This window comes from Zea mays, chromosome 5 (assembly GCF_902167145.1).
Source record: "Zea mays cultivar B73 chromosome 5, Zm-B73-REFERENCE-NAM-5.0, whole genome shotgun sequence".
NCBI lineage: Eukaryota > Viridiplantae > Streptophyta > Magnoliopsida > Poales > Poaceae > Zea > Zea mays.
This window is the reverse complement of record NC_050100.1, coordinates 185,839,569-185,866,643: the sequence shown is the minus strand read 5'-3', so window position 1 is coordinate 185,866,643 and position 27,075 is coordinate 185,839,569. Positions and strand designations below refer to the sequence as shown.

The following is a 27,075-nucleotide window of genomic DNA, read 5'->3' as shown; positions in this document are numbered from 1 at the left end:
GGAGGTACTCGGAAAATTCGTAAGCGGGCGGATGATGATCAAGGAGGCAAGATACGTGGACGACGCCTTGAATGGACCGATCAACGAGCATCAACCCCTTGCTCTCAAGGCAACAAGAAGCAAGGAGGCGCTACCTAGCAAGGTGGCACAAATTGAGGCGGCCGGACTTAATGATGAAGAGATGGCTCTCATCATCAAACGCTTCAAGACGGTGCTAAAAGGTCACAAGGGGCAGCCAAGCAAGACCAAGACAAAAGGGAAGCGCTCATGCTTCAAGTGCGGTAAGATTGGTCATTTTATCGCTAACTGCCCCGATAACGATAGTGACCAGGAACAGGAGAACAAGAGGGAAAAGAAGAAGAATTACAAGAAGGCCAAGGGTGAGGCACACATCGGAAAGGAGTGGGATTCGGATTGCTCCTCCGATTCCGACAATGAAGGACTCGCCGCCACCGCCTTCAACAAGTCATCCCTCTTCCCCAACGAGCGTCACACATGCCTTATGGCAAGGGAGAAGAAAGTAAGTACTCAAAACTCTACTTATGCTTCTTCTAGTGAGGATGAATCTAGTGATGATGATGACATAGACTATTCATACCTATTTAAGGGCCTAGATAGAACCAAGGTAGATAAAATAAATGAATTGATTGATGCCTTGAATGATAAAAATAGGCTTTTAGAAAAGCAAGAGGATTTGTTGTATGAAGAACATGACAAATTTGTAGAAGCACAAAAATCACTTGCATTAGAGATTAAGAGAAATGAAATACTTTCTTGTGAGTTGTCTACATGTCATGATTCAATTGCTAGTTTAAAGAGCAAAAATGATGATTTAAATGTTAAACTAGAAAAATCTAGTAAATCAACATCTTGTGTAGAACATGTTGAGATTTGCACTAGGTGTAAAGATTTCGATGTTGATGCCTGTAGTGATCATTTAGTTTCAATTTCCAAACTAACTGAGGAATTGGCTAGTCTTAATGCCCAACTTAAGACTAGCAAGAATGAATTTGATAAACTAAAATTTGCAAGGGATGCCTACACGATCGGTAGACACCCCTCAATTAAGGATGGACTTGGCTACAAAAGGGAAGCCAAGAACTTGACATGCCATAAGGCTCCCATCTCCGCCAAGGAGAAAGGGAAGGCCCCTATGGCTACTAGTGCTAAAAAGAATCATGCCTTTTTGTATCATGATAGGAGACAAATTAGAAATGCTTATAGGAGTTATAATGCTTACGATGATTTTTCTCATGCTATGTTTGCTTCTAGTTCTTCATATGTGCATGATAAAAATGTTGGTAGAAGGAATATTGTTCATAATATGCCTAGGAGAAATGTTGTTAATATTCCTAGGAAAGTTAATGAGCCTTCTACAATATATCATGCTTTGAATGCTTCCTTTGCAATTTGTAGAAAGGATAGAAAGGTGATTGCTAGGAAGTTAGGGGCAAAATGCAAGGGTGACAAAACTTACATTTGGGTCCCTAAGACAATTGTGACTAACCTTGTAGGACCCAACAAGAGTTGGGTACCTAAGTCCCAAGCCTAAATTTGCCTTGCAGGTTTATGCATCCCGGGGTTCAAGCTGGATTATCGACAGCGGATGCACAAACCATATGACGGGGGAGAAGAAGATGTTCACCTCCTACGTCAAGAATAAGGATTCCCAAGATTCAATTATATTCGGTGATGGGAATCAAGGCAAGGTAAAAGGGCTAGGTAAAATTGCAATCTCCAATGAGCATTCTATCTCTAATGTGTTTTTAGTGGAGAGTCTTGGATATAATTTGCTATCTGTTAGTCAATTATGTCATATGGGATATAACTGTCTATTTACAAATATAGATGTGTCTGTCTTTAGAAGAAGTGATGGTTCACTAGCTTTTAAGGGTGTATTAGACGGCAAGCTCTACTTAGTTGATTTTGCAAAAGAAGAGGCTGGTCTAGATGCATGCTTAATTGCTAAGACTAGCATGGGCTGGCTGTGGCATCGCCGCTTAGCACATGTGGGGATGAAGAACCTTCACAAGCTTCTAAAGGGAGAACACGTGATAGGGTTGACTAATGTACAATTCGAAAAAGATAGACCTTGTGCAGCTTGTCAAGCAGGTAAACAGGTGGGAGGAGCGCATCACAGCAAGAATGTGATGACCACTTCAAGACCCTTGGAGCTGCTGCATATGGACCTCTTCGGACCCGTCACCTATCTGAGCATAGGGGGAAGTAAGTATGGTCTAGTTATTGTTGATGACTTTTCCCGCTTCACTTGGGTGTTCTTTTTGCAGGATAAGTCTGAAACCCAAGGGACCCTCAAGCGCTTCCTCAGGAGAGCTCAAAATGAGTTTGAGCTCAAGGTGAAGAAGATAAGGAGCGACAACGGGTCCGAATTCAAGAACCTTCAAGTGGAGGAATTCCTTGAGGAGGAAGGGATCAAGCACGAGTTCTCCGCTCCCTACACACCACAACAAAATGGTGTGGTAGAGAGGAAGAACAGGACGCTAATCGATATGGCGAGGACAATGCTTGGAGAATTCAAGACCCCCGAGTGTTTCTGGTCGGAAGCCGTGAACACGGCTTGCCACGCCATCAACAGGGTCTACCTTCATCGCCTCCTCAAAAAGACTTCGTATGAGCTACTAACCGGTAACAAACCCAATGTATCTTACTTTCGTGTATTTGGGAGCAAGTGCTATATTCTAGTGAAGAAGGGTAGAAATTCTAAGTTTGCTCCCAAAGCTGTAGAAGGGTTTTTGTTAGGTTATGACTCAAATACAAAGGCGTATAGAGTCTTCAACAAATCATCGGGTTTGGTTGAAGTCTCTAGCGACGTTGTATTTGATGAAACTAATGGCTCTCCAAGAGAGCAAGTTGTTGATTGTGATGATGTAGATGAAGAAGATGTTCTGGCGGCCGCTATACGAACCATGGCGATTGGAGAAGTGCGGCCACAGGAACAAGATGAACGAGATCAACCTTCTTCCTCAACTATGGTGCATCCCCCAACCGAAGATGATGAACAGGTACCTCAAGTAGAGGCGCTTGATCAAGGGGGAGCACAAGATGATCAAGTCATGGAGGAAGAAGCGCAACCGGCACCTCCAACCCAAGTTCGAGCGATGATTCAAAGGGATCATCCCGTCGACCAAATTCTGGGAGATATTAGCAAGGGAGTAACTACTCGATCTCGATTAGTTAATTTTTGTGAGCATTACTCCTTTGTCTCTTCTATTGAGCCTTTCAGGGTAGAGGAGGCCTTGCTAGATCCGGACTGGGTGTTGGCCATGCAGGAGGAGCTCAACAACTTCAAGCGCAATGAAGTTTGGACACTGGTGCCTCGTCCGAAGCAAAATGTTGTGGGAACCAAGTGGGTGTTCCGCAACAAACAGGACGAGCACGGGGTGGTGACGAGGAACAAGGCTCGACTTGTGGCAAAAGGTTATGCCCAAGTCGCAGGTTTGGACTTTGAGGAGACTTTTGCTCCTGTGGCTAGGCTAGAGTCCATTCGTATTTTGCTAGCATATGCCGCTCACCATTCTTTCAGGTTGTACCAAATGGATGTGAAGAGCGCTTTCCTCAATGGGCCAATCAAGGAGGAGGTGTACGTAGAGCAACCCCCTGGCTTCGAGGATGAACGGTACCCCGACCACGTGTGTAAGCTCTCTAAGGCGCTCTATGGACTTAAGCAAGCCCCAAGAGCATGGTATGAATGCCTTAGAGACTTTCTAATTGTTAATTCTTTCAAGGTTGGGAAAGCCGATCCAACTCTTTTTACAAAGACATGTGATGGTGACTTGTTTGTATGCCAAATTTATGTCGATGACATAATATTTGGTTCTACTAACCAAAAGTCTTGTGAAGAGTTTAGCAGGGTGATGACGCAGAAATTCGAGATGTCGATGATGGGCGAGTTGAGCTACTTCCTTGGGTTCCAAGTGAAGCAACTCAAGGACGGCACCTTCATCTCCCAAACAAAGTACACGCAAGATCTGCTAAAGCGGTTTGGGATGAAGGACGCCAAGCCCGCAAAGACTCCGATGGGGACCGACGGACACACCGACCTCAACAAAGGAGGTAAGTCCGTTGATCAAAAAGCATACCGGTCAATGATAGGTTCTTTGCTTTACTTATGTGCTAGTAGACCGGATATTATGCTTAGCGTATGCATGTGTGCTAGATTTCAATCCGATCCTAAGGAGTGTCACTTAGTGGCGGTGAAGCGAATTCTTAGATATTTGGTTGCTACGCCTTGCTTCGGGCTCTGGTATCCAAAGGGGTCTACCTTTGACTTAGTTGGATACTCAGACTCCGACTATGCTGGATGTAAGGTCGATAGGAAGAGTACATCGGGGACGTGCCAATTCTTAGGAAGGTCCCTGGTGTCATGGAACTCTAAGAAACAAACCTCTGTTGCCCTATCCACCGCTGAGGCCGAGTACGTTGCCGCAGGTCAGTGTTGCGCGCAACTCTTTGGATGAGGCAAACCCTCCGGGACTTTGGCTACAATCTGAGCAAAGTCCCACTCCTATGTGATAATGAGAGTGCTATCCGCATGGCGGAGAATCCTGTTGAGCACAGCCGCACAAAGCACATAGACATCCGGCATCACTTTTTGAGAGACCACCAGCAAAAGGGAGATATCGAAGTGTTTCATGTTAGCACCGAGAACCAGCTAGCCGATATCTTCACTAAGCCTCTAGATGAGAAGACCTTTTGCAGGTTGCGTAGTGAGCTAAATGTCTTAGATTCGCGGAATCTGGATTGAATTGTAGCATACATGTATTTATGCTTTTGATCATGTTCCTTTTTGCATTTTGTTGCTTATTATGGTGCTCAAGTTGTACAAACACTCCCTGGACCTCACAAGTCCGTTGCAAAGTGATGCACATATTTAGGGGGAGATGTGTTACAACTTGACCCTTTGAGACTAACCATGTGCTTGAGTTTGATGATTTAGTCTCGAAGAAGGATTGAAAGGGAAAAGGTGGACTTGGACCATGAAAGACTTCCACTGCACTCCGATGAGAGGGTAACTTATTCCAAGTTCATCTTTAGACTCTTATTGCCCTTGTGTTCTCATTTGAAGATTTTGGTAAGGCAATGGGGTTAAAAAGGCCAAGATTGATCCCGTTTTGGTGCTTGATGCCAAAGGGGGAGAAAATAAAGGCCAAAGCGATAAATGGATCAGCTACCACTTGAGAGATTTTGAAAATAGTAGAATAGAGTTTTTGTTTTGTTAAACTCTTTTATTGTCTCTCTTGTCAAATGTTGGCTTCTTGTGGGGAGAATTGTTGATTATGGGAAATAGGGGGAGTTTTTGAAATCTTTGATCAATCTCTTTTGGAATGACTCTCTTTATGCTTCAACATGTGCGTTTGACTTAGAGATAGAGATTTGAGTTTGATTTGCAAAAACAAACCAAGTGGTGGCAAAGGATGATCCATATATGCCAAAATTGAATCAAAATAAATTTGAGTTTTATTTGAGTGATATTGCACTTGTTCTAGTTGTTTTATGTTGTGTTGGCATAAATCACCAAAAAGGGGGAGATTGAAAGGGAAATGTGTCCTTGGGCCATTTCTAAGTATTTTGGTGATTGAGTGCCAACACAAGTACTTAAATGTGAATCTTTGCCCATGGATGAACAAAGTGTAAATCAAGAGCTAAGGTATGTTTCTAAGTCTTAGTACATTGGTTTTGTGTACTAATATACTTGTTTAAGTATTGGAAACATGAAGAAAAAGAGTTGGCTGTGTACAGTCAGGAGGCTTCGGTCTGGTGCACCGGACAGTGTCCAGTGGTGCACCGGACAGTGTCCGGTGCGCCAGGCTGCCTCGGCCGAAGAGGCCGCTCTCGGGAATTTGCTGACGGCGTACGACTAAAATTCACCGGACTGTCCGGTGTGCACCGGACTGTCCGGTGAGCCAACGGTCGGCCGGGCCAACGGTCGGCCGCGCGTTCTGCGCGGGACACGTGGCCGAGCCAACGGTCGGAAGGGGGCACCGGACTGTCCGGTGTGCACCGGACATGTCCGGTGCGCCAACGGCTCCCGCATCTGCAACGGTCGACCGCGCTGTTTAAGGAAGGAAATCGGGCACCGGACAGTGTCCGGTGTGCACCGGACTGTCCGGTGCGCCCGACGACAGAAGGCAAAGATGACCTTCCAGATTTGTTCTCAACGGCTCCTAGCTGCCTTGGGGCTATAAAAGGGACCCCTAGGCGCATGGAGGAGAACACCAAGCAACCTTTGAGCATTCTTGATCATCCACACTCAGTCTTTGCGCATTCGTTTGTTATTCTAAGTGATTCGAGCTCCGTTCTTGTGAGAACCTTGAGATAGTCTTTGAGCTCGATTCTTGGCCGTGTGCGTGCGCATTTCGCTGTGGATTTGTGTGTGTTGCTTCCCTCTCTTACTCCGTGCTTCATTGTGAATCTTAAGTGTAAAGGCGAGAGACTACAATTTGTGGAGATTCCTCGCGAGTGGGATAAAGATAAGCAAGGCAAAACACCGTGGTATTCAAGTGGGTCTTTGGACCGCTTGAGAGGGGTTGATTGCAACCCTCGTCCGTTGGGACGCCACAACGTGGAATAGGCAAGTTTTGTACTTGGCCGAACCACGGGATAAATCACCGTGTCTTCTCTGTGTTAAATTCTTCGTGATTGTCATATTGTGCAAGATCTCCTCTCTAGTCACTTGGCATTTATTGTGCTAACCCTTAACAAGTTTTCGTGGCTATAAGTTTAAAGTTTCGCAGGATCACCTATTCACCCCCCCCCCTCTAGGTGCTCTCAGTTGCTTCGTTGTCACACCGGACAGTCCGGTGTACACCGGACATGTCCGGTGAATTATAGTGGACTATCCGTTGCAAATTCCCGAAGCCGACGAGTTCAGAGTTTCTTCATCCTTGGGGCACCGGACACTGTCCGGTGTACATCGGACAGTCCGGTGAATTATAGCGCGGCGACTCTGAGAATTCCCGAAGGTGCGAAGTTCAGCTTGGAGTCCCCTGGTGCACCGGACACTGTCCGGTGCGCCCGACCAGGGTGCCTTTGGTTGTCCCTTTGCTCCTTTGTTGAACCCTTTCTCTTGATCTTTTTATTGGCTTATTGTGAACCTTTGGTACCTATAGATCTTATAGACTTGGGCAAACTAGTTAGTCCAATTATTTGTGTTGGGCAATTCAACCACCAAAATTAGTTTAGGAAATAGGTGTAAGCCTAATTCCCTTTCACAATGCACCTCCAACATTGGATGAAGACTCACCTATCAGCGACACTCCTCTTCCTAGCACGCTTTTTACATCGTTTGTACGTGAACAAGGAGGCACAGAGGAAGTGCAAGAATGGACCGATGAAACAATCACCCACCTTGGTAAGCGAAAGACAAGACTTGGTCCATCAGATAGGAAAGGAAAAATGGTCAAAATCACCGATCAAATCGAAGAGGAAGAAGAGGATGAAGACAGTGATGATAACACAACCGACCCTAATGCTGGTGATGATGGCAGCCATGGTGATGCTGGATTATATGGTGTAGGAGGGAGTGGTGCAGGAGGGAGTGGTACGGGAGGGAGTGGTGCAGGAGATTGGAGGTCCACTAGAGGAAGTCGGTTCACCCATTCCACACAAGATTCTTACCATGATGCACCTCATTCACAGCGGGGGACAATAAGTGGCCGGCGTCGTTCGGTTCCATTTCCTGTCCAAGATGGAATACGTAGCTCAAGTAGTTCCGGTTCTTCTAACTATCCGACTGGACAAGACCTAGTCTATAACCCTTATGCATGGCAATGGCAACCGAGTCAGCGAACCTATGGACCCCCTCTACCATCAGGCGAAGCACCACCATCGATCATGTATGGGTATGGAAACTATGGACCTCCACCACCATATTCAAATTTATCAAATATGTATCCACCGGGACCACAATATGGGTATGGACAAGTTCCCGCTGCACCGGTATGTTCTTTTGCTTTGTGGATAAGTATTTATTTGTCGTTCTTGTTTTCTCACTAATGTATATCATATCTTTTGTATAGACCTATCACTATCAGTATGACGGATTGGATCAATATCACGATCCTTCCAACATACTTGAGTACTATCACTATGACTCGAGCTGAACATGTGAGTATTGTGAAATAAGTCGACCTATGTGTCGTTGCCTCGTTGGAGAGGTGTAAAAGAACTTGTATTTGAGTATTGCGAAGTTCGCTGGATGTTTATTGCATGAGAACTGGAGTTTGTGGTTGCATATGTATGTTGTATGTTATTTAGATGAACTCATGTTGTGTGGATCAATTAATATTTACTGTACAATGTGAATTGAGCAAACTACAAATAAATCTTGCCAAAATTTTCATTTTTTCTGCTAAAAACTGTAAAAACCAGTTTATTTCACGGTTAACCGCCGGTTTCTACCGGTTTTTCACCGGTTTTGCGTCGGTTTTTCGCCGGTAAACCAATTTGAATTTAAACTGATTTGGTTTGGTCAAACCGGTCGGTTTTTACTGGTTACCGCCGGTTGGCGCGCGGTTTTTACATCTCCACCTGTTTTTGTAAACTGCCGGTGGCGCGCATGTCCGACAACCCCGAGAGGAAATCCAATCGGAGCCGCCACGTCAGCAGGTCGCCACGCCTTTCTAGCATGAATCTCCAGGCGACCGGGGGTAGGGATGAAAACGGTCGGAAACGGTATTTATTCGGTAATCAGTTTTTTGGTTGTTTTTCTTTGATTGCGAATAAATAGGATATACAATGCACTATACAAATTTATATTCTTGTTTATAACATTGAGCTTGTAAAGATTCATAAAAGTTAATCCTCAAATTCATCATATATTTTCTTAAATGATAGATATAAAATTCGGTATGGATTCGAAAACAAATTCGTTAATTTTTTCAATTTTTTTTGTTGTAGATAGCAAATAATAAATAAAACAATTTATATAATATTTTATTCTTATTTGTAATAATGTGCTTGAGAACATAACACAAGATCACCATCAAATTATATACATATCTATTTTAAAATATTAAATTTGTCCTAACAGTTCAAATTACCACTTTCATCCCTAACCGGGGGTGACCGCGTTTTGTTTTTGTGAGGGGTCTGGTCGTTTGGAGAAGCCGTGTCCTTGCACGAATCTTGATGCAGAGCGTATGAAGAAGGATTAAAGCTGAGGCCGAATGGTTCGCTAGGTTTACTCTCCCCTCCTCTTCCACGGCCGCGCCTGCGACACCCATCCGCCGCCACGCCATGGCCAAGTACAACGTGGTGCAGAAGAACAAGCGCCAGTGCAATCAGGACCGCAAGCGCGCCGCGCATGGGGAGCCCGGGACCGGCAAGCTCAAGCAGCGGACCGCGCCCGTCTCCATGTCCGGCAAGCGGAAGAAGAAGCTCGAGCGCCGCCTCAACCGGGTTAGTCTGGTGGATTTCTTGTCTGGGAGGTTTTTGGTGCGATGGTTTGTCCTCTGATGTTTTTTTTCTGGTGGGTTGTTTCTGTGCAGAAGCAGAAAGAGGCTGCGATGATTAAGGCGCTGGAGAACAACATGGGGGATGTCGACATGGTCTCAGTTGAAGGTGAGAGAGATTCTAGGGCCGATTGCTTGTTTCGATCCAATTAGGTCTGTTTCTGGAGAATTTGGTGTAGCGGTGATTGCAAATGATTGACCTAGATCGGCTACTTGGACCTGGACGTTTAGTATTAATTGCAACAGTTAAAGAGTGTGGTTCGTGTATTTGTACGATGATTAGTGGCTCTGTAAAGATTTGTAGCAGTCCCGTTTCAAAAGAAAGTTACACTTGAGGGATAACTGAATGTAGTGAGCTCATTCCATCATGTTTGCGTCTGAGAGTGCAAACTTGACCCTACAACTGGTGAGCAAATTAGATGCTCGTATCCATGGCTATTGCATCGTTGATCATCAAAAAAAGTTGATTGTCTTGTTGACATTTTCCATTGTCTTATGATTGCTGGCGTTTGATTTTGGCATTTGGAAAGTAGTTATGAATTCGGGTTATATGCAACTGTGGTGCTTGTCTTATAATTGATCATGGGCTTGCAGCTTCACCAAGTCACCAGTAACTCTGATGCCCTGCAAGCAATCTCTCTGAGGCTGTTGTGACATAATACTCGTTATACAGCACCAGTGCATGATTTAATGTTAATATAATGTAGCATTGATTGCAGTGATGCAGTACTAGTTTGTTGGAGTTGCGACTACATGACACCATAGGTTTGATCTTCATGGTGTTAGCCCCGCCTATTTATGTTAAGCGTGTCCTAGTAGATACAATGACAGGAAAACATAGGTTTCTGTTTAATATAGTGTTTCACACCAGTAAAGTATAAGGTGTTTTAGTGTGTTGTGCTCAGAGTACTCCAGATTTGCCCCGATAGGAAAAGTTGGCTTTCTTTGTGTTTGTAACTTCTATTATTCACATTATAGCAGAGAGTATCTGTAAAACATATTGTACCAATCAAAGCTATTCCTGTTTATTGTGTTGAAATTTATTTCAAGCCAGCTACTACCCTATCCTTTCATAAACAGTTTCTGGTGATGCATTGTCTGTAGACAGTCTAATCAAATAAAAAGCTAAATTATTGACCACTAAGGTGTAGTGAAAAATATGCATATCCATGTTAATATATGTAGTAATACCTATTGTGGTTTAAGTTTAAATTTTATTGCTGAAACCTTTGAAGGCTTTGTGCCATCATGCAAACAAAGTTAAATCATATGGTTGAACTATTTGATCTTCTCTGAGAAAAGAGAAGGGAGATGACGCATTGAGAGATTCTTGATTTTAGGAAATATGCTCGATTTTCATTATATCTATTTTAATTGTCAGAGCTAGCTACCGATGAAAAGCTGCCCATGTAAATTCTAACCTCATAGTGGTACTATTTGTATGATCTAATGTCTGCATTAAAATTTAGTCGGTATTTTCGTAGAAAATTAGTTTCGTCTGCCTCATTTGTGTCAGGTCTATTAGCTTGCTAAATGCTAACAATGTTTCCAAGTTCCCAACATTGTTTGATCAAGGATGTGACCATGTGGTACTTAATTTTCACAAAAAATGCAGCTGTTCTAGACTATGGCTATCTGTGTCCTGGACTTCTAGCTTGGGTACCCATAGTCTTTGGTTGACCCACCTACCTCTGGGGATTTCCATTGCTTTTTATTTTTCTGTGATACTAATTCAGTGTGTTGCTTGATGTAATTTCCACTTGTATTTAGGTAGGAAATTTTTCCCCTTTGGACCTTGTGTTAACTTTCCCAAACATTTGCCTGATGATTACTCTGTCACCATTTCTCACTTTACTATTTTTATTGACAGAGTCTTCAGAAGCTGCAAAGGGCAAGTCCCAAGTGAAGTTCAGTGTGAAGAAAAACTCAAGAATACAGATAAAGAGATTAAAGGGCAAAGGTACCACGGTGCTCAAATTAATAGTAATACATCAATTGAAACACCATTTTCCTTCTTGGAAATGATTGGGTATTGTTTGAGGCATGTAATCATGGTGATGCACTCTGCAGGCAGGAAGAAAGCCAAAAATGCAAAACCACCTGCCAAGGAGAAAGTTGATGCCATGGTAGAATGACAGTTGATGCCATGGTAGCATGACGGACAAGACTACATACATCCATCCCTTTGTATGTTTTCTCAGAGTTTGCAGCATGGACCGACCTCACCGAACACTGGCGCGTGTCTCTTGCATCTTCTGCCTGAATGTTAAATAGAAGCTACTTAGGCCTGGTGTTAATGTACTTCAAACATGAATCTACCTTTAATAGTGGACTATGCGAATTTGTTCATGTTCTTATTGCGTTTATGGAGATGCTTCATTGTGAATGTCGGCTTCTATAGTAAGCAACTAGCATAATCTTATCACCCCCACCCCCCCCCCCCCCCCCCCCCCCCCCCCCCCCCCCTCCCTCCCTCCCCAGCATCGGATGGCAATTGTTGTAATCAGACATAGGCGCATAGGCAATCCGCAGTGATACTTGTCTGCTAAAACAGTATTCCAGTTATGGGCACACGGCAGGGTCCCAATTCTTTGCACTGTCCTACATGACTGTCTCATGATGGAAGCTTACTGGCTGTTGCACGCCAATAGTCTGCCATTACCTGATAAGGGCCCAGTTCAGGACACTCATTTTCTGGGTACCTTTTTCAAGAAAGCTAGCTGACTAGAGAATTCTGTATGACAGTGTGTAAATTGATATTTGTTCTGCAATTCTGGCATCAGTTTAAAGGGAATTGAAGCCCACATACTAGGTGCGTACCAATCTTCATGTGTTGCGTTTGGTTCTGAAGCGGGACATGGATATCTCACTTCGCCCCATTGTTGGTGCGTTTGGTTCTGGAGTGCTTCTGCTCGCTGCGCGCTACGCGTCGACCTTGAGGACGTGCCCGAGCTGCCGCATGACGCTGGGACGACCATAGACGCTGCAGGTACCGTGGGTGGATGCTCTCGTGGGGCAGCAACGCCCTCTCCATCTCCAAGAGCTGTCGGCGAACGTTCGCCCTGTAGATTTGACTGGACAAGTAGACAGTCTGGGGCGCGGCACGCTGGGTGTCTTAGACCATCTTTGCTTCACCACTCTCCGCCACCGTCAGTGGAGCCGGGCCGCCGATACTCCCGCCGGAAACACTCTCTGCTTGTACGGTGCTCTGCGCCGTCCGTGATGCTGGCTCCAACGGTCGCTGCGCAGACGTGCCCATGATCTGATCGGAGTCGCTTTCGCTACCAGAGCCGCTGTCCATGTTTGAATCACCGTCACCGCTGCTGCTTGATGAGCTCGGCCTGTTGCCGGTTTCGATGTTGGGGGCAGCCGGGCAGCCCAGGGCCGGTCCTGGAGGGGGGCAAGTGGAGCCGCCGCACCGGGCCTCCGATTTTGGAAGGGCCCCAAGTAATATATATGTATATATAAGCTTAGGTGTTGTGTCTAGTACGGTTGCTCTACTTGTCCCTCTTCGTAGGACAGTTCTGACGTTGATGTAAATGATCTACTGTCTGAGTTGAAGGTTTTGAAGTTCAGTTAATGTCTTTTATGGAGATTTTTTTGAGTATGTTTGGCAAATGGATCTGTATCCAAATATTTCAATCGCTTATTGGATATTATTTATTGTGCTTGTGACTGTGGCATCGGGTTAGAGAAGCTTTTTAAAGTTGAAATTGTTGAAGAACTATTAAGGTCAACAATGTCTCCAGATCGCCTCAACGGATTGGCTACTTTATACATTGAGAAAAATTATTAGACGAGATTGATAGCAACACTATTATTAATGACTTCACATCAAGAAACATTAAAAAAATTTTTTGAGATAATATGTACAAAGATTTGAAGTTGTTTTGATATATTATAGATTTTTATCATTCAAAAATTTGCTTATGTACTTAGAAGAAAGTATATATATTATAAACTTGTATCATTCAAAATTTTTGAGGGCCCTAATTTTTTTGTTTCGCCCCGGGTCTATGAAACCTTGAGACCGGCCCGGGCAGGCCACAGATGCCATTGTACCCTTCCTCCCGCCCGCCCGCCCGCTCCAGAACGAATTCGCCTTTGCTCTCCTCAGCTAGCTTGTCGTCCTTGCTCCCCTCGGCGTGAAAAGTTTGGAGTCAAGATGAAGCAGTGGAACGCCGGGCTCTCCCGGCCCAATGGCCGGCGGCTACGTGTGTATATATTTGAGAAATAGCCTCTCTCAAGTGGTTAATATACAAGGCAGTGGTTTGATATGATCACCATTGATCTAATTTACACGATTAGATTAAAAGAATCAATGCCACTCTATCGGATTGAAATATTTTACATGATTAGATTAAAAATAATCAATGACACTCTGTTTTGCCGAACCTACATAGTGATGATTAGAATTTTTATAGGTGTAACGATTAGAGGGGCAACAAAATGAACTCTTATTTCTTTAGAGAAGATATCCTATTATATTTATCACATAGATGAATAGTATGCTAGTGCCACGCGCAGCAGCGAGAGAAACAATGATAATGAGATCGCAAGCCTAAAGAGAGACAACACCATAGTTGCTTGGAATGAAAAGATATAAGACGGCAAAGGGAACACACAGTTGGGCGTCGTTCAACGGATAGTTTTGCCGGCGGGCAAGGATGGGCGACACCTGCAGGCTTCATCCACTTCATCCGTGCCTAATTAATGGTGTGTTTGGTTTGAAGTTAAAGTTGGATGAGTCGGGGGCGACACCATTCCCTTGATTTTTTGGGATCACACCGCCCCAAAAATCATTTCGGTGTTCACCTCGCCCGCTTGACTCTCAACCAAACACTATAGAAAACGTGGCCGTCTCATTCCATCCCTCCTTGTACATTCAACCAAACGTTTGACTCTCAACCAAACACTATAGAAAACGTGGCTGTCTCATTCCATCCCTCCTTGTACATTCAACCAAACGCTTAATAAGTGTGTTTGGTTGGATACATAAGAAATGATGGAAGGAAGCGGTTACGGTAGTGTTTGGATAAGAGTCACGTGAGGATGAGATTACGAAGTAATTTTTGGTGACAGTATGATCCAAAAAATCGAGAAGATGTTATCGTCTCTACATTCTACTTTAACCTCAAACAAACACATCTAGTCTTGCCGAGGGCGAGGCCGCCATGCTCAAAAGTCAAAGCTAAGGTATCGTTTCACAAATTGAGCCCCTCGTTGCGCGTTCGTCGGTGTGCCGTAGCGCGAGCCACCGATGTGTCGTCGACTGCATGCGCCACGAGAGGTCGCGGTGTTCCACTCGCCAACTCCCGCCCAGCATATCGACAACCCGAGTATGAGTATCCCAAGGTTGACGCGCCGCCCGCCACCGGCAATCTAGCTAGCTAGGAATCAATGGTAGGTGCTGCAGGGCCATGGACTCGCCTCGCGTTTCAAACGCGCGGTGCGTCGCGAAATGCAGGCGAGGCAAGGCGAGGCGAGCTAGCGTGCAGTACATACCATAGCATTACAGTCGCACTCTTGGAACGACAAAATGGGATCCTGCGCGTGTTGATGGGAGCTGAAACGTTAGCGTCCGGGCCGGGCCGGGTACTTAAGGCACCTAAAGCCAAGGTTTCGTTGTGTGCCTCCTGTGAGGCTAGCCGTGACCGACGAAGTAGCAGGGTGGCAAACATGGCTCTTCTTCTCACAGGACGCGTGCTCGTGGTGGCGTGCGTCCTCGTCGCGTGCTCCTCCTCCTGCGGCTGCCCTGTAGCGGCGGCGGCGGCGATGACGACGGTGGACGGCATCACGGCCATCTACAGCTTCGGGGACTCGATAACGGACACGGGCAACCTCGTCCGCGAAGGCGCCACCGACATGCTGCGCTACATCGGCAGTCGTCCCTACGGCATCGACTTGCTGCGCGGCGTCCCGACCCCGACCGGCCGCTGCTCTAATGGATACCTCATGATCGATTTCCTCGGTACGCCGCCGCCGGCTGGGTATTTTTATTTATTTATTTACCAGCTATTAAAACATACGTGACACCGTGGTTTCAATCCGTATACACACGTGCAGCCAAGTACCTTGGCCTTCCCCTCCTCAACCCGTACCTCGACAAGGCGGCGGATTTCACGCACGGCGTCAACTTCGCGGTCGCCGGAGCCACCGCCCTCGGCGCGACGGCGCTCGCCGAGAGAGGGGTCACCATGCCCCACACCAACAGCTCCCTCGACGTTCAGCTCCAGTGGTTCAGGGACTTCATGGCCTCCGCCACCACAAACTCTAGCCAAGGCACGTCACGTCACTGACCATCAGCTCTTTATATTAGCAGTATAAAGCTGCTGCTAGCTGGTGTATTGGCGGCACATCCCTCAATTCCTTCCTGTGATCCGCTCCATGCGTATAGAGGTCCGAAGGAAGCTAGCGAGCTCACTGGTGATGCTGGAGATCGGTGGGAACGACTTCAACTACGCCTTCCTCCAGCTCCAGACCCGGCCAACGGGCGGCGGATACGGCAGCGGCAACGTCACCCGTATAGTGGAAATCCTAGAACAGGTCGGGGCGCTCGTGCCTCAAGTCGTGCAATCCATTACAAACGCAGCCAAGGTACGTACACGTATACGCGTATCTCAATTCCACCGTCCGTGACAAACTAATTAAACTGCGTATAGTACGTACAAACAAACTTGCTTCTCCGACCCCCCTCAGGCGTTGCTGGAGATGGGCGCGGTCCGCGTGGTCGTCGCCGGCAACCTCCCGATCGGGTGCTCGCCGGCCTACCTCTCGGGGGCGAACGTCACGGAGCCGGCCGCGTACGACGCCGACGGCTGCCTGGCCGTCCTCAACGGCTTCGCGGAGCTGTACAACGCGGCGCTGCGGGGCGCCGTCGCGGGCCTGCAGCGGGCGCACCCGCGCGCCGTCGTCGCGTACGCGGACTACTTCGCCGCGTACGCCAGGGTGCTCCGCGAGGCGCGCGCGCGCGGGTTCGACCCGGCCAGGACGCGGACGGCGTGCTGCGGGGCACGGGAAGCCGCGGCGTACGGCTTCCGACTCGGCAGGTTCTGCGGGGCGCCCCGGACGGCCGTGTGCAAGGACCGGGCCCGGTACGTGAGCTGGGACGGCGTGCACCCGACGCAGCATGCGTACGAGGCCATGGCCGAGCTGCTCTACCGCGGGGGGCTCGCGTGCCCGCCGCCGATCAACTGGCCGGGGTAGACGATGCAGGGGGCGAACGCACCGTTGAATTGATACCATATGCACGCTCTCTCTCTCTCTCGCTTTGATAGTGTATCCGTGTTTGTTGGAAATGTTATACGTACCGGTGTCACGTCTCTCATCACTAATTTCGGTTTTCAAGGGCTTTGGTTAACGTGTTACGAGACAAAGCACAATATCCATGTTTTGCGACGGCACATAAATATTTGATAAAATATTAACATACAATTACACAACAAATGAGCAATACATATATTATCATCAAACTTAATATCTCATAAATTATTCGCGAACAACTAATACAAAACTAAACTTGGAATCTAGAGCGTCCTCTTCTTCTCTCCCTCGACTGTTCTTGCCCCGCTGCCTTGCGGCAGCGGTTCGATGCACTTACCGGCAGGAAAAGGTCGATGTCGTCTGTGGTAGCGCGAGAGAATCTGGGTGGGTGAGAGAGGCGAAGACACGAAAAGATATGTGAAGTTAGGGGTTAATATAGAACAACGACAACGAGAGAGAGGAAGCGCTTATTATGGTTGCATGGTTGGTTGCACATGTAGGATCATAAATATTCGATAAAATATTAGCCCACAATGATTATATGAAACGAGCAATACATATATTTTCATTGGCCTTAATATCTCACAAATTATTTGTGAACAAACCAATGCAAAACTAAACTTGGGATCCAGAGTGCCTCATCCTCTCCGTCGATTGTTCTTACCCTGCTGGCTAAAAGACGCATGGCGGCGAGGGTCGTGGCAGGCACTTGCCGACGAGAAAAGTTCGATGTCCTCTATGATGATGTAGAAGAATCTAGATGAGAAGTGGAGATGGGGAAAAGAGATAGGAAGTTAGGAGTTAATATACTACGACAACAACTAGAAAGACGAGGAAGCGTTCATGGTGGTTGCCAGATTGGTTATGCATTTAAGAGGTACAACTTATTTTATCTAGTTGGTATGTGAGACGTGGGGAGAAAAATATATCAACACCCTTCGCGGACTGTTTAGCCACACATCACTAGTGGCGACGCCTCCTCTTCGTCTCCTTTGGTTGTTCTTGTCTCACTGCGCTTCTCAGTGGGGAAAGTTCGATATTCTCTATGATGATGATAGAGAATCTAGATGGGTACGACTTATATTATATTATGGGATGGAAGGAGCATCGCCAAACATGGCCATAGTGTCTTTCAAGTCTGTCATGCGCTAGAAACCGAGCAATACAATTGTTTGGTTCATGAGTTGACCTCCTTTTTATATTAGTTTAAAGTCTAAACTGACGTAATTTTTTATTTGAATAAAATCATTTAAAAAAAATACCCAACCATTTTGCAGCTTCAACTAAACACGACCAAAAATGCACGTCCGGCCATCTGCCACCGTACAACGTCCCGGGCTATTAGGCCACTGTTGTAAGTACCTTGGCGTGCAGCTTCCTAGCCTGGGCTGCTTCTGTGCAGGGGTATGGGCTTCATTTTCATCCGGGCTCACTCTTGGTCTATTCGAGATGCACGGTACCGAGGCCCATGGTAACTGGCCTAATCCAAGTACACAGGCAGTTCGATCCCTCGGTGAGTGATGCAGGCCTGAGTGACGCTGATGCAGGCAGGAGGCGGTCACTTGTAGACATGCCTGACAAGTGACATGTACTACTGTTCTCTTGGACGAGATCGTCACTCCTCTTTTGTCTTCCCCCCTTTTTTGCACGACCCGGCACGCTCTGTTCTGTTATTTCGAAAGGAAAAAAAAACAGCCTGAGTACTGAGTAGGCGTCTAAACTTGGATCCAACGTGGACTGAGACCTCCTTTGAGAGGGCTTCATTTTAAAAAAAATTCAACTTCAGCTTTCCAACTTCACCATGAAACAACTTTAACATACAGAGCATTGATTAAGCGGAGTTCAAGAGTGTTTGTCCTGCACATAGACCCTCGTTTCTATAATACTATTAATTTGTATGAGTTTTCTTTATTACCCTTTATGATTAGTGGATGAAGAAAGAGATTTAAATCAGTAGGTCATATAACCAATGATACGGTAGGTAATTTTGCAACTTCATAAGAAGGTATGAAAAAGTGTTTTGAAAGCATCCTTAGTGTTTTTGAAACAATCTTTGACGAACTTAAAAATTTTCATGAATTTGACCTATAGTTTCAGTTTTATTTTTAAAATTAGAGCTCGTGGAGCTAGATCTGTTTGAATAGAAGAAGCTGAAATAGATTTAAATTTTCTAAAGTGAGTTCCAAACAAACAAGACCTAAGTATGATCCACCAACACGGCAACACCCAGGGGTCGCAGTCTCGCAGACATGAGGCCTCAGGGAACCAAAGAAAATGGAACATTACTCGGAAAGTGGTCAGTCTTTGCTCGTGCCCTGGAAGTCCCAATCGCCGGAACACGTGTTAAAAATTCTTCTCCCACATGGGATCGGTGGTTTGGATGACGGCACATAATGTGTTTTGACGTTTATTTTTGGGTCAATACATGTGGTGTGACTCGATTTCCGGTCTATACGCTCGTCAAATCGTCATACACAGCCGCAAAACACATGCTGTACCTAGGCTAGCCGCCTTGGGTGGGACTGGGAGGGAGTTCGTCCAACTCGTCCATGAAAAATACAAGGGACAGGAAATCGAGCAGATGGACTGACCAATCACCAGGGGCGCACGTTCTTCTTACCTTGAACACATGTGGGCTTCACAACTGACAACACGAGCGTCGTCAAGGTACATCCAGCAGAGGTGTTGCCGAAGCAGTAGGCCATGTCTGGATTTCATGTCTAAAGTTTAGTAGACTACTATGTAATCCAAACATACTCCTGGAGTAGATAATTCTTGAGTTACCGCTACAAAATCTAGGAAAACTAAGAGATCATTACAATTAAACAAGAAAAATCAAGAGGAAGAAATAAGGTGTAAAGTCAAAGGCCTGAAAAGGAAAATTCAGTACAAAAGAAAAATAAGGTTCCATCTGCATCTACCAAGAACATTTGTGGAAACTTGCACCTCGCTGAGGCCCAACACCGTTCACAAAATTTTTACACCCCCCCACCCCCAAAAAAGCAGACAAACGAAAATTTAAAAAAATGCTCCGTGCATGTACAGCGAGCGAATAAACGCTGCTACCGATCGACCTACTGTTCTCTTCTTCTTCGTAAAATTACGTCTCGTGTCTGATGGGAAAACGACGGACACGATAAAATCATGGCGGGCAGCGCCCGGAACTCCACACTTCCTGTTCTGTTCCTTCCACACTTTCCCACCCCTAGCCGCCGCGCCTCCCCGCATCCGGTCCACAGCACCGTGAGTCTTAAGCCGAAGCGTCAGTGGCACGGGACCGCGGCGGAGTACATAGACCGGGTGCACGCCGTGGCTCAGGCGGCCCCTGCGGCTCGGAGATAAAAGGCGCTATCCAGTAGAAACCCACCACGAACTGGCGTGCCAGTGCCAGTGCCGAGCGCCCGAGCCCTTACTCCTCTTCTTCCGACCCCCCGCTGGCTTGGAAAAAAGGGGAAGAAAACTCGCGCAGTCGGTCACCGAAGGGAGGAGCGCGGTCGAGGTGCCGCCCACACGGAGCTGCGAGGTGCGGTGATATTTTCTACCTTGCTGCCCGCATCCGATGTCCGATCGCGCGGTCGTCGTGCTGTGCGGCTGGGGCGGGATTCGTGATCGTTTTAGCTGTGTGGATTATTCTCCCGTTCAGCCTGGGCAGGTAGCTGAACGGCTGAACCAGTGGTGGATGCTGGGTCTGTGGTTGGGGAATTTGTGTTGTGTGGATGGGAGGATTTTGAGGTGCACCAGCTCACAGTCGTCGGTCTGTCAGGTTGCAGCTCCATCGAATTCAGTATAATCCTCCTTTGGGTTAGGGCGGTATTGAGCCGGCCATTGCTCCCGTTCGTTTGCCAATAAGGATCTACGCCGCTTCTCGTCTTCGGATTTACTTCTCCTCTCCTTGTTTCCTTCACCCGGGAACGGCGGTCGATTCGAGTTCGCTGAATTTTTTATGCGGTTTACTATGCGAAACATGTTGTCAGCTTCACTGCGCGAATTATGCTGTCCATTTCACTGCACGAATTGTTACATGCTCTGGTTTAGTAGCACACACCATATTTGTCCTGTTCTGTCTCTTCCAGCGATAGGGTATATTCCACTTGTGCCGGTTAAAGGCCACCAGGATCAGCAGCCAGTGGTCACCTCACCCACTCGTGTTGGTTGCTCTGCAGGTGTTTGTAGGATCTCCTAGGTGAGCCCCTGCTGCTTGGAGACAGCCATGGCCACCGGCGTGGCTCCAGCTCCTCTCCCACATGTCAGAGTGCATCATGGGGGCGTCGGGTTCACCAGGAGCGTCGATTTTGCGAAGGTCTTGTCTGCTCCCGGTGCCGGCACGATGAGGGCAAGCTCCTCTAGAGGCAGGGCGCTCGTGGCGAAGAGCTCTAGTACTGGCTCGGAGACCATGGAGCTCGAGCCATCTTCAGAAGGAAGCCCACTTTTAGGTATAATCTGCGTGCTCTTGTGCCCTTGCACGTGTATTTTTCAAGGCAAGGGATCTGTCCCACGTTTAATCTTTGCACTCCTTTCCTAACTGGATGAACTGTCCTTTCCGCGTCCTTCAGTACCCAGGCAGAAGTACTGTGAATCAACACACCAGACAAGGAGGAGGAAAACTCGAACTGTGATGGTGGGGAATGTGCCACTTGGCAGTGATCATCCCATAAGGATTCAAACCATGACGACTTCAGATACCAAGGATGTTGCAAAAACAGTAGAGGAGGTGCATCCCATCCGAAATTCATGTTAACTGTTCTTAGTGTTCTCTACACACGTGGGAGATGAATTACTCAGCCTTTGTCAGATGATTTCTGTTTTGTGTATATTTAACTAATGAACATATCACTTGCACCGTTTCAGGTGATGAGGATAGCAGATAAAGGAGCTGATCTTGTTAGAATAACAGTCCAGGGTAGGAAGGAAGCTGATGCCTGCTTTGAGATCAAGAACACTCTGGTTCAGAAGAAGTAAGGTGCCATTTTTCTTCACATTCACTGGGGTTCACATGCATGGGTCCTCACCCTTTTCATTGTTTTTGTATAGTTACAACATTCCACTAGTGGCCGATATTCATTTTGCTCCTACGGTAGCCCTAAGGGTGGCAGAATGTTTTGACAAAATTCGTGTGAACCCAGGAAATTTTGGTGAGTGAAATCTTGACATCCCTCATTTTCGTCTGTCATGTTTTTGTTATTGTAAAGTGCTGAGAACTGTACTGGCAGCTGATCGTCGTGCTCAATTTGAAAAGCTGGAATATACTGACGACGACTACCAAAAAGAGCTAGAGCATATTGAGAAGGTCGAAAAATTGTCACTCTAGCCTTAAAAAAAATCACTCTTAGTTTTGTTACAATCAATGTGAACATATGGCATGTTATCTTACAGAGCCATGTTAATTATGTCTCAGGTGTTTTCTCCATTAGTTGAGAAATGCAAGCAGTATGGAAGAGCAATGCGAATAGGAACAAATCATGGTAGTCTTTCTGACCGCATAATGAGCTACTATGGTGATTCTCCACGGGGAATGGTGATTATCTCATTTCTGATGATCTACTTAAATATTAGCACATAAAAGTTTGACATCTTCTGCACAATGTTGCAGGTTGAGTCTGCTTTGGAATTTGCTAGAATATGTCGGAAGTTGGACTTCCACAACTTTGTATTTTCGATGAAAGCTAGTAACCCTGTTATCATGGTCCAAGCATATCGCCTGCTTGTGGCAGAAATGTATAACCTAGGATGGGATTATCCCTTGCACTTGGGTGTTACAGAAGCTGGAGAGGGTGAAGATGGAAGGATGAAATCTGCTATTGGCATTGGGACACTGCTAATGGTAATTGATCCACTACTTATTTATGCTGTATGAAATTGTTAATCTGGAAACGATGTTAACGACATGGAATAGTAGCCTCATGGAATGGTAAATGCTTCTTTTGGAGCTTATAGCTGGAAGCTTTGAGAATGAATATTTTTTAAAAATATTTTTTGCTATTCAGTTCCATAGCATGATATGTTGTGATGCCAAATTGACAAAAACCCTAGAATCAAATAGCCGCCTGAAAAATGACGTGTTTAAGATTATTAAACTTTGTTTTGTGGATTAACTGATTGGGACATTTGCCATGCTACGACACATACTAGAGTACAAGACTATCTGTTTCCTGCAAACCAATTGAACTATGGAAACAGGCAAATTCTACAAAAAACACGGACTATATCTTCTGTGTCTTCTATTACAGGATGGTTTGGGTGATACAATCCGTGTCTCCCTCACAGAACCACCAGAAGAAGAGATTGATCCTTGCCAAAGGTTGGCAAATCTTGGGACGCAGGCCGCAAACCTTCAAATTGGGGTGGTAATGGACTTTCACTTTCCATACTTTGCAGTCACCATATAGTAAATACATGTCCTTACTATTTGTGTTTTCCCTTAAGCATTTATTTAATTCTCTTGGATTTTGTATTATTTTATCAGGCCCCATTTGAAGAAAAGCACAGGCGTTATTTTGATTTCCAGCGTAGGAGTGGTCAATTGCCTTTGCAGAAGGAGGTTTGTTAAAAATAATTCCACAGTTTGATCATAAGAACTACACTAATGGTAGGTTTCTTATCGGTTGCTCATGCTCTTATGACAGGGTGAGGAAGTTGACTACAGAAATGTCCTGCATCGTGATGGTTCTGTACTGATGTCAGTTTCCCTGGATCAGTTGAAGGTAATCTGCACCTTTTCTATTCCTTTTTGCTGAGTTCTGGAATACATAATATAACACCAAAAGGGATTTCACCATGGGGTTTTGCTTTGGGATCCATACCTAGTAGTTCAAATTAATCCTCTGGCAGGATTCGAACCCGAGTCCTCTGACTCTGAATCTGATACCATATTACTAACCACGAGATTGACAATCATCATCTGTCCATAGGGACTGTAGTATATATACAGGCCAGCATGCCTTAGCAATAGGATGAGCCTAATGGGCCTTAACAGTTAGTAGTACCATTGTTGTTTTCCATGTATTTTTCTATTGAAAATTGGTTGTTACTCCAAATAAACTTTGCAGTGACCACTCTATTGATTAGCCATCTGAATAAATGTGCTCTGTAGTGATTAATGCTCCCTTTATTTGCCAGGCTCCTGATCTCCTTTATAGGTCTCTTGCAGCAAAGCTTGTGGTTGGCATGCCTTTCAAGGTCTGTTCTATGTTTTTTGTGTGCTAGTACACGACTATTTTTAGATGGATTTTAGTTGAAGTTGATTATTACTCCTATGGCTACCAGGATCTGGCTACTGTAGATTCCATTCTTTTGAGGGAGCTCCCCCCTGTAGAAGATGCTGAAGCTGTGAGTTGCAGCTACATTTCTATCCCTCTCTCAAGTGCATATGTTATTCGTTTTATTCCTTCTTTAGAGCTCTGCTCTAATTTTGTGAATCTGTACAGAGGCTTGCACTCAAAAGATTAGTTGACATCAGCATGGGCGTACTGGCCCCCTTATCGGAGCAGTTGACAAAGCCACTCCCACATGCAATTGTACTTGTCAACCTCGACGAATTGTCAAGTGGTGCACACAAACTTTTGCCAGAAGGTAGTTATTTAAATTAGGCCATGTCATTATTGTTTCTTTGCTAATAGTTTAAGGACAAATATTTCACTGAAGACAAATAATAGAAAATTGAACTTTTTAGTTTACAATAGAAAAAGGTACTCGCTCCGATCTGATCCAATATAAAGATTGTTTCTAGTTTTTCATACGTCAAACTTTTCTAACTTTGGCAAAGTTCATTGAAAAACGCCCCAAACATCTACAACATCAAGTTATTTCATTAAATCCACCCTGAAATATATCTTGATAATTCAGTTTGATATTGTAGATGTTAATATATTTTTCTTATAAACTCGGTCAAAGTTAGAGAAGTTTTGACTTACGATAAAACTAAAATGACTTACATTTTGGAATGGAGTGAGTGTTGTTTTGCCTAATCTCATCATTTTGTCCTTTTTTATGGTGTGTATAGGCACTAGACTAGCTGTCACTCTTCGTGGTGATGAATCATACGAGCAGCTAGATATTCTTAAGGATGTTGATGATATAACAATGTTGTTACATAATGTTCCATATGGTGAGGAGAAGACAGGCAGGGTGCATGCTGCTAGGAGGTAAGAAAACACAGTAGTCAATTACTATTAAATGAGAGATTTTTAGGATTCATTTATCCACCATGCTCAACAGCACTTTGAGTCTTTTTTGTCCTTTTAGGTTTAACATATTTAATATTTTTTTTATGTCTTGCAGGTTATTTGAGTACTTACAGGCCAATGGCTTGAACTTCCCTGTAATTCATCACATAAATTTCCCTGAAACCATTGACAGGTGACTGTCAATATTCCTATTTTCTTCCCCTTGGAATTGTGAGTCGTGGCTTTCTTGTTTATTCTAATTCAACTATGTGCAGAGATGGTCTTGTCATTGGTGCTGGGGCCAACGTTGGTGCTCTCTTAGTCGATGGTCTTGGTGATGGTGTATTCCTTGAAGCTGCTGACCAGGAATTTGAGTTTCTGAGGGACACATCTTTCAACTTGCTCCAAGGTTGCAGGATGCGCAACACAAAAACTGTAGGTTCATGTTTTTTGGTTTATTTAATGATATGGCTACCTCTTTCTGTATATCCAGTGGACGACATATACCACTACTTGCAGGAGTTGCAGTAAAAAAAAAGAAAAAGGGAAAAGAAACAGCGAAACAAAAAAATATCTGTTGATGTTTCTCACTGAGATGAGAATTGATTTTGTGAGAAGTGATTTTCTGACTTTGAATGCTGTAGGAATATGTGTCTTGTCCTTCCTGCGGCCGAACACTCTTTGACCTTCAGGAAATCAGCGCTGAGATTAGAGAAAAGACCTCTCATCTGCCAGGTGTCTCGGTGAGTTTTCTGACTCAAATATACGTGGTCTGGTCAACTGTATAAGGCTCTTTAAAAAAAGATCAACTGTAAGTCTGTATATACATTTCCTTCTTTTCTATCAATTATACTGATCAACCGTATACATATTTGCCTGGCAGATCGCTATCATGGGCTGTATTGTCAATGGACCAGGAGAGATGGCTGATGCCGATTTTGGGTACGTTGGAGGCGCTCCCGGAAAGATCGACCTTTACGTCGGCAAGGTAATCATACCGTTGCTTGGTTGCCAAAATCATGTACTCCCTGTGTTCCGAATTATAAGACATTTTGACTTTTCTAAATATATTGTTTTTGTTATATATATAGACATATTTATATCTAGATGCATATAAAAGCTATGTATGTAGAAAAGTCAAAACATCAAATAATTTGGAATGGAGGGAGCATATGCAATGGAAAGTTTTACTATGTTGGCCAGAACTGCCTGGTTCAGTTAGCACTACACAAATGTGGTTATGATCCCGTGATAGAACAATTCTTTCCGCTAAAACAGTGCATCTTTCTTTCTACAGACCGTTGTGCAGCGCGCCATCGCCATGGAAGGTGCCACTGACGCCTTGATCCAGCTGATCAAGGACCATGGCCGATGGGTGGATCCTCCTGCCGAGGAGTAGGGCTGTAGGCTGTAGCCAAGTCTGTAGTTTATATATTCTGTAAAGCGAAACACGCAATGCAGTAACTGAGCATACGATGTACATCCCTACACATTTTGTACATTTATTGAGATCTGAGAAATAAACTAGAAACCGTCGGTGACGGCATGTCTGCAGCACCCCAAATGAAGCACATACGATTTACATATTAGTAGTAGCCCATGTGAGCAAGACATAATCCTATACAATCTTGAAGTCTGCATTATATATTTTTTCCAACAGAGGTAGCTTAGAAAGTTTTTCGAGCAATGCAATTTTGTTCGTTACTTTCCGTTTACTTTTTCTTTTTTTTAGCGTTGAGGGTTATATAAATAGATTTATAATACAAAGAGAAAAACGGTCGTGATTACACAACACCAAAATTTTTATTGTGGTCTTGAGAGTTTGTGATGATCTATTCATATCCTTACTAGAGCATTAATCATCGTCATATAAGAGTTCTAGCTGGCAGCCTGTCATTACCAGGGTGTAAAGATAAGATTATGCTAGTATCTGTGCTAATTTCCATTCTTGTTTGGTTTGTGAAACCAATTTGCTCTGTCTTTTCTGACATAGATTTGCTATGTGCTTGTTAAGACCGACTCTGGTTGGCGAGTCAGTTGGCTTAACTAGTGATCATTTGTAACACTTCGGTTTGCTCCACTACTGATATGCTCATCCCATCAATTGAACGTGCGATATTGTGGAGAACCTAGCTGAATGGGGATGGCTCAGCTGCTGTTTAGTTTCCTCGCCACTT

At 45.1% G+C, this 27,075-nt stretch overlaps 3 protein-coding genes across 4 annotated transcripts; all 3 read left to right on the top strand.

Moving 5' to 3' along the window:
* The first annotated feature begins 9,195 nt into the window (after window positions 1–9,195).
* LOC100275069 (uncharacterized) lies at window positions 9,196–11,837 on the top strand. Its single transcript, NM_001149286.2, has 4 exons — window positions 9,196–9,420; window positions 9,510–9,582; window positions 11,344–11,433; window positions 11,544–11,837. The coding sequence occupies exons 1-4, from the start codon at window positions 9,259–9,261 to the stop codon at window positions 11,606–11,608; spliced, it is 390 nt and encodes a 129-aa protein (NP_001142758.1). The 5' UTR covers window positions 9,196–9,258; the 3' UTR covers window positions 11,609–11,837.
* Window positions 11,838–14,927: 3,090 nt separating this feature from the next.
* On the top strand, window positions 14,928–16,820 carry LOC100384133 (uncharacterized). Of its 2 annotated transcripts, none has more exons than XM_023300039.1 (4): window positions 14,928–15,444; window positions 15,540–15,755; window positions 15,871–16,070; window positions 16,136–16,820. In XM_023300039.1, exons 1-4 carry the CDS (start codon window positions 15,033–15,035, stop codon window positions 16,745–16,747), a joined length of 1,440 nt encoding a protein of 479 aa, XP_023155807.1. In that variant the 5' UTR covers window positions 14,928–15,032; the 3' UTR covers window positions 16,748–16,820. The 2 variants fall into 2 exon arrangements, with proteins under 2 accessions (XP_023155807.1, NP_001170185.1); NM_001176714.1 differs by having other exon boundaries at window positions 15,130–15,444; window positions 16,173–16,805.
* A 3,284-nt stretch (window positions 16,821–20,104) lies between these two features.
* Window positions 20,105–26,462, top strand: LOC542690 (uncharacterized). The gene is given in 20 exon segments (NM_001112206.1): window positions 20,105–20,259; window positions 20,900–21,169; window positions 21,290–21,447; window positions 21,585–21,691; window positions 21,768–21,868; window positions 21,947–22,023; window positions 22,132–22,251; window positions 22,327–22,557; window positions 22,964–23,080; window positions 23,200–23,274; window positions 23,360–23,437; window positions 23,853–23,912; window positions 24,000–24,062; window positions 24,161–24,305; window positions 24,736–24,877; window positions 25,014–25,091; window positions 25,174–25,333; window positions 25,543–25,641; window positions 25,782–25,886; window positions 26,196–26,462. Coding segments are annotated over 19 exon segments (2,241 nt in total). The 5' UTR covers window positions 20,105–20,259; window positions 20,900–20,946; the 3' UTR covers window positions 26,298–26,462.
* The last annotated feature ends 613 nt before the right edge of the window (window positions 26,463–27,075 follow it).

What these genes read in the sequence shown, in the direction of transcription:
- LOC100275069 (NM_001149286.2), top strand. Translation starts at nt 9,259, where the DNA reads ATGGCCAAGTACAACGTGGTGCAGAAGAACAAGCGCCAGTGCAATCAG. An exon ending in TCGAGCGCCGCCTCAACCGG is followed by an intron (nt 9,421 to 9,509) that starts GTTAGTCTGGTG and finishes GTTTCTGTGCAG; the next exon opens with AAGCAGAAAGAGGCTGCGAT. An exon ending in AAAGAGATTAAAGGGCAAAG is followed by an intron (nt 11,434 to 11,543) that starts GTACCACGGTGC and finishes TGCACTCTGCAG; the next exon opens with GCAGGAAGAAAGCCAAAAAT.
- LOC100384133 (XM_023300039.1), top strand. Translation starts at nt 15,033, where the DNA reads ATGGGAGCTGAAACGTTAGCGTCCGGGCCGGGCCGGGTACTTAAGGCA. An exon ending in CACCACAAACTCTAGCCAAG is followed by an intron (nt 15,756 to 15,870) that starts GCACGTCACGTC and finishes CCATGCGTATAG; the next exon opens with AGGTCCGAAGGAAGCTAGCG. An exon ending in CCATTACAAACGCAGCCAAG is followed by an intron (nt 16,071 to 16,135) that starts GTACGTACACGT and finishes AACTGCGTATAG; the next exon opens with TACGTACAAACAAACTTGCT.